We start from the raw sequence: 7,128 nt of genomic DNA, 5'->3' as shown, positions 1-7,128 counted from the left end.
TCAGCCACATCAATTCTCTGTTGCGTGATGTTTTCTTGATGTCAAAGATCAATGAAAGTTTATTCTTTAAAATTAAAGTTATTCAATTGATTCCTTACTTTTTTATGAATAACCTAACATAGGTAGCCTTATATTCTATATTTTTACATGTATTTTCTCCATGTCACTTCCTCCTCGTATTCACAAAGCCGTCCTCCCTAGTAGTAATAATATGAAGTTATGAATTCAATTTATAATCTGTTTTGATTCCAACTTGTATCATCCCATTCACGTTAATAAGTTCATCTTCAAATAATATATTATATATAAATGTGAAAAGGTGCATAGTAATGTATTAGAATTTTCATTTACACATATTCCTTAATTATCATAATTTCTTTCAGTTGAATCAAATTCGCTAAATTCTAATACTACACTGCTTTTATGTTTCACACATACACACACAAAAAATCTATAACAACCACCTGGATAGTGATCACTAATTAAATATAATGAGTAGATAAAAATATAAGATAATATCATCATGTTCAACACAGGTACACATACACTTGTATTTTGTTATATTTTATTTAATTTATTATATATATGTTCCATGTCTTTATAAGATTTGTCACTAATTAGGAATAAGATACTCCATAACAACCTTACATATGCAGATCAACCATAGTGCTCAATGCAGTCTGACATTTTTTATATTATAATTTGCCAACATCAGGTACAACACAATTATTTGCCAAACATTATAAAAGGATACAATTTACCAAAAAAACTAGAAAAGGATAAGGAACATGATGGCAGCCAACACTCATACTAATTTTTCAGCCACATCCCATATTTGTTGATAAAAATATAGAATATAAGGCTACCTATGTTAGGTTATTCATAAAAAAGTAAGGAATCAATTGAATAACTTTAATTTTAAAGAATAAACTTTCATACTAAATTTTCAGCCACATCCCATATTTGTTGATAATTTGGTTACATTATGTAAAATCATTCGCTTGGAAGACCATCACGTATGGATGAGTTTTTTGAGCACACTCATACTCGCAAAGAGGATAGGACTCAATGGGTTGATGAACACTCCCGAAAGACAAAGGTAACTTACCTTTATTAATTGTAACTATTTTGTTATCTAATTGTTATGCATTATTGATACTTATAGTAATTTATCAATCATTTTTGTTCATTGTAGGATATATTTCAGGAGCGTATGTTTCAGGCTGAGCAAGAGCGGAAGACTGCTATAGAGGCTGGTGTAATTGATCCACCGCCTGTCTCTGAAGAAAGCATATGGATTGAGACAGTGGGTGGAAAACGAAGAGGTAGGGTATATGGCATGGGTGAGGTAAGGGACTCTTCCATGGTGCGGCCTCGAGTTGATGGGCCAACCACGACCACCAGCGCTGATGTTTTGGATCTTAGAGAACGAATCACAATACTCAATAGGGAAGTTGAACAACATGCCGCTAAATATAGAGAGCTTGAAGACCGCTACCAAAGGGAGAAAAGAGAGTGGCAACAGACTGTTGAATCCTTGCGTGAGGATCTCAACACCAGTAACTCACAGATGGATCAATTTAGTCATCAGTTGAGCAGTTTGACTGAGTATGTGAGAGCCATGGGTCCTAGTAGTTCTGGATCACGTGTTCCCCCACCTCCTCCTTTTACTTTCCCAAGCTCTCAGAAAAGCACAGCCCCAGCCCCAGGTAGAAAACTCCCACCTATTCTGCAGTGACCAGGACAACCACAGAGTTCTTAAAGGGAGGATGATTCTGACGATTTTGATGACTCAGATGATTATTTAGACGAGTATGAGTAGGTTATTTAATTACTTTACTTTGAATATTTTATATTATTAGTAGATTGCAATTTAAACAAAAATAACTCTAAGTTTAGTTATTTATCTTGTCTTGAGTCTTTATGTTAGAGGGTTATTTATTATTTTGATAAGTTTGTAAACTCATTATCTAATATTTAGTATAAATTTTATTTTTATATTTAAAAGTTTATTTGTCTTGTTATCTAATATTCTGTTTAAATTTTATTTTTATATTTAAAAGTTTATTTGTATTAACGGTTTACTTTTTTTCAAATAGAAAAAAAAATAAAACATATAACTATTAAAATCGACGGCAAAGTTGTCGCTTTTAAAAGTTAAAATAGAAAAAATTAAATCGACGACAAAGATGTCGATTTTATTCAAGCACATATCGACAGCTTTGCCGTCGCTTTTAATAGTTAAAATAGACAAATCTAAATAATTAAATCGACGACAAAGATGTCGATTTTATTCAAGCACATATCGACGGCTCTGATGTCGATTTTATTAAACATATTATAGACAAAAGTGTTGTTGATTTTATTGAGTTAAATATCAACACAAAGGCTGTCGATTTTATTGAATCAATTATCGACAAAGAGGACGTCGATTTTAAATAGAAATATCGACGGCAATGTTGTCGATTTTATTAAGAATGTAAAATTCTCACACCCATATTACAGACGGAACAAACGTCGATTTTATTAAATTATTATTGACGGCCATGAAAGCCGTCGATTTTATTAGCATTTTGAAAAATCGACAGGCTTTATAGCGACCAACTGCACCGTCTATTTTGCCGTCGAATTTCAATATTATCGACGGCTAAGCCGTCGATATGGCCGTCGATTTTAACGACGTTTCTTGTAGTGAAATCATTTTGCCCTTAAAAGAACAAAAAATATAAAATAAAATAAAATAAATTTTTTTTATTTACTGATACCACTTTATTAATATGAGTGAGCAGGTTTCTTAGTGCACGTTTGGGCACTAATATTTTAATAAAAAAATATATTTTTTCAATAAAAAAGAATTTTTTTAACGTATTTGGCAAATTTTTATTAGTAAAAGTAAAAGTACTAAAAAAATAAAAAATATTTTTTTAAAAAGCTACAATTTATATTTTTTTTAAAAGATCTTTTTTTTCTTAAAAAAAAATATTTTTCATGTAATAAATAAACAAAAAAGTACTTTTATAATGTTATACCCAAACATAATTGATAAATAAAAAGATTTTTGTGCGGAGATGGAGAAGTGGTGGCGCATGTGTACATTTTTATCGCTGGGCTTGTTTCTATTTAGTTGGATTTGGTTATAAAAATATTTGTATTTGTAGCATCACTCCTAAATTAAATCTTAATTTTTTAAAAGTCAAAATAAAACAAAAACTTCATAAAATCTGTCTTTTCATATTAGCCAAATGGTGAAAAATCAAAAATGAAAAATATATACATTTTTGTTACGTACATAACATAAAAATTCCACAATATTGTAAAAACAAATAAAAAATCAATAAAATTGAAATGCTAACCACAGAAAATAAAAATATAAATTTGAATATTCTTAAAAAATATTTTTTGAACAAGGAAATGTAAAATTAGTAAAGCTAATTTTAGAAAATATATAAATAAATAATAACTAAATAAAATGAGAGGTAATAAACAATCTTAGTTTATAACCTTAGAATTTTAATGGTTGAAAAAGAGAAAAATTATATACCTCTAATTGACGGATGGTTCATATTGAAGAGACTCACCTATAAATTGAGCTTTTCTTTAATTCATTTCAATCAAGTCATCCAAAGAGAATAACATAATATTTCTTTGAGTAGTTTTCTCCTATATATATAGAGAGAAGTGTATTCTCCTTTTGTCAAGAGAGAGTGTTATTGTAGTCTCCTTGTGATAGAGAGAAGTTGTAATTCTCAAAGAAAGTTATTCAATTGTTTTCATATTTTATACAAATTTCTAATTTTTCATCTCTATATTTTGTTGTGTCATTTGTCTGGTACCCTAACAGTGATATCAGAGCCAAAGGTTGCTGATCAATATATTTTTTTCTCCGCTGCGAGTTACCGTCTAAAAAAAATGGCAGCAAAGTATGAAATTCCGAAATTTAGTGGGAGTAATTTTTCCATATGGAAATTGAAGATAAAAGCCATTATGAGAAAAGACAATTGCGTGACAGCAATTGAAGGTAGACCCACTGGAATTACAGATGAAAAATGGAAGGAGATGGACAACAATGCTGTTGCAAACTTACACTTGGCACTAGCTGATTCAGTTTTATTAAGTGTAGCAGAGAAAAAGACAGCAAAGGAAATTTGGGATGCTCTCACCAAATTATATGAAGTCAAGTCACTTCACAACAAGATATTCTTGAAGAGAAGACTTTATACTCTTCGAATGAGTGAATCCACATCGACAACGGATCACATCAACAATCTAAATACGCTATTTTCCCAACTCTCATCGTTGGAATATACCATAGCGGAAAACGAACGTGCAGAGCTCTTACTTCAAAGTCTACCAGATTCATATGATCAGCTTATCATTAACTTAACAAATAATATTTTGACTGATTATCTTTCTTTTGATGACATGGCTTATGCGGTTCTTGAAGAAGAATCTAGGCGCAAGAATAAGGAAGATAGATTAGAAAGCTCAAAACAAGCAGAGGCTTTGTTGATGACAAGAGGAAGATTAATGGAGCGTGGTTTCAGTGGGAGTCAAAGTAGACCAAAGTCACAAAGTAAGAAGCAGGTCAAATGCTACAATTGTGGTAAGAGAGGGCACTTCAAGAAAGATTGTTGGAATAAGAAGAGTATAGAGAAGGTTCCAGAAAGATCAAGTTCTCAAGGATGTGTTGCAAGTACCTCTGATGATGGAAAAATCCTGTATGGCGAAGCAACAATTGGTTCTAAAGGCAGTAAACAACTCACTGATGTTTGGATTGTTGATTCAGGAGCAACATGGCACATGACTCCTCATCGTGATTGGTTTTGTACATATGAACCTGTCTTGGAAGGATCTGTGTTTATGGGAAACGATCATGCCTTAGAAATTGTTGGAATGGGTACTGTCAAAATAAAAATGTTTGATGGTTCTATTCGTTCACTTCAAGGGGTAAGACACGTGAAAGGCTTGAAGAAGAATTTGCTCGATTGGGCAATTGGATGAACTTGGTTGTAAGACCCATATTGAAGGTGGGATCTTAAAAGTTGTTAAAGGAGCTCTTGTGGTAATAAAAGCAGAAAAGATTACAGCAAATCTATACATGCTTATGGGAGATACTTTGCAAGAGGCAGAGGCATCAGTTGCTTCAACAAGCCAAGAAGAAATGACGATGATATGGCATTGCAAACTAGGCCACATGTCAGAACGAGGCTTGAAGATTCTTGTAGAACGTAATCTCATTCCCGGGCTCAAATCGGTAAACTTACCATTTTGTAAGCACTGCGTTACAAGCAAACAACATAGATTGACGTTTGGTAGATCAACTGCTCGGAGCAAGCACATATTGGAGTTGATTCATTCTGATGTGTGGGAATCACCGGAGATGTCCCTAGGAGGAGCAAAATATCTTGTATCATTTATTGATGATTACTCTAGGAGGCTATGGGTGTACCCGATCAAGAAAAAGTCAGACGTGTTTGCGATGTTCAAAGAGTTCAAAGCAAAGTTAGAACTTGAATTTGGAAAGAAGATCAAGTGTTTAAGGACAGATAATGGAGGAGAATATGTTGATGGTGATTTTCTAACATTTTGCAAGCAAGCAGGTATTCAACGACAATTCACAGTTGCATATACGCCTCAGCAAAATGGTGTAGCAGAGCGAATGAATAGGACTCTCCTAGAAAGAGCACGAGCTATGTTGCAAACTGCAGGTTTAGCCAAGTCTTTTTGGGCAGAAGCTGTTAAAACCGCCTGTTATGTGATAAATCGGTCACCATCAACTGCAATTGGGTTAAAGACACCAATGGAGATGTGGCAAGGTAAGCCACCTAATTATTCTTCTTTACATATATTTGGTTGTCCTGTGTACGTGATGTACAATTCCCAAGAAAGAACAAAGCTAGACCCAAAGTCTAGAAAATGTATATTCTTGGGTTATGCTGATGGTGTTAAGGGGTATCGCCTGTGGGATCCCACTGCCCGCAAAGTAGTTGTCAGTAGAGATGTGATATTTGCAGAAGATGAATTGCAAAAAGAACAAGAAAATGACAGCACTATTAAAGAGATAACCACTGTTCAAATAGATGAAAAATGCAGAGAATGTGATCTTTCTGAAGCAGAACCACAGCACGAAGAACAAGAAGCAGATGCTAATGACATAGAAGTTCGTCGATCCACTCGACAAAGAAGAACACCATCATGGCACTCAAATTATGTTTTGACAAACCATGATGCATATTGTCTTTTGACAGAAGATGGAGAGCCAACAAAATTTATGGAGGCTATGTGCAATCCAGACGCTTCTATGTGGATGACAGCAATGCAAGAAGAAATTGAGGCATTACATAGGAACCATACCTGGAAACTTGTTGAACTTTCAGCAGGTCGGAAAACCATTGGTAACAAATGGGTTTACAAGATCAAACGAGATAGTAATGATCAGGTGGAACGATATCGTGCAAGATTGGTTGTCAAGGGATATGCTCAGAAAGAAGGTATTGACTTCAATGAAATATTTTCTCCGGTGGTGAGACTAACTACTATTAGAGTAGTTTTGGCTATGTGTGCTGCATTTGATTTACATCTAGAGCAATTAGATGTAAAGACTGCTTTTCTTCATGGAGAACTTGAAGAAGAGATATATATGCTCCAACCAGAAGGTTTTGAAGAACAAGGAAAAGAAAACTTGGTTTGCAGGTTAACTAAATCTCTGTATGGTCTAAAGCAGGCGCCAATGTGTTGGTACAAGAGATTTGATTCTTTCATTATTAGCCTTGGATACAACAGACTTAGTTCAGATCATTGTACTTATTACAAGAGGTCTGGTGATAATGATTTCATCATTCTACTGTTGTATGTGGATGACATGTTGGTGGTAGGTCCCAACAAAGATCAAATCCAAGAATTGAAGGCACAGTTGGCTAGGGAGTTTGATATGAAAGACTTGGGACCAGCAAATAAGATTTTAGGGATGCAAATTCACCGAGACAAAAAAGATAGGAAGATTTGGCTATCGCAAAAGAATTATTTGAAGAAAATCTTGCAACGCTTCAATATGCAAGAATGTAAGCCAATTTCAACCCCACTTCCTATGAATTTCAAATTATCCTCAAGTATGTGCCCTAGTAGTGA

General features: G+C 33.8%; 1 protein-coding gene across 1 annotated transcript; it reads left to right on the top strand.

Annotated features, from left to right (window-relative positions):
• The first annotated feature begins 1,018 nt into the window (after positions 1-1,018).
• Positions 1,019-1,738, top strand: LOC148548410 (uncharacterized). Its single transcript, XM_088496047.1, has 2 exons — positions 1,019-1,099; positions 1,196-1,738. The coding sequence occupies exons 1-2, from the start codon at positions 1,019-1,021 to the stop codon at positions 1,736-1,738; spliced, it is 624 nt and encodes a 207-aa protein (XP_088352173.1).
• Positions 1,739-7,128: the final 5,390 nt, after the last annotated feature.

The sequence above is a fragment of the Arachis ipaensis genome, chromosome B8 (assembly GCF_059453495.1).
Source record: "Arachis ipaensis isolate K30076 ecotype BB chromosome B8, ASM5945349v1, whole genome shotgun sequence".
Classification (NCBI taxonomy): domain Eukaryota; kingdom Viridiplantae; phylum Streptophyta; class Magnoliopsida; order Fabales; family Fabaceae; genus Arachis; species Arachis ipaensis.
The sequence above is the reverse complement of the archived record's forward strand: the minus strand, read 5'-3'. Positions and strand labels throughout refer to the sequence as shown.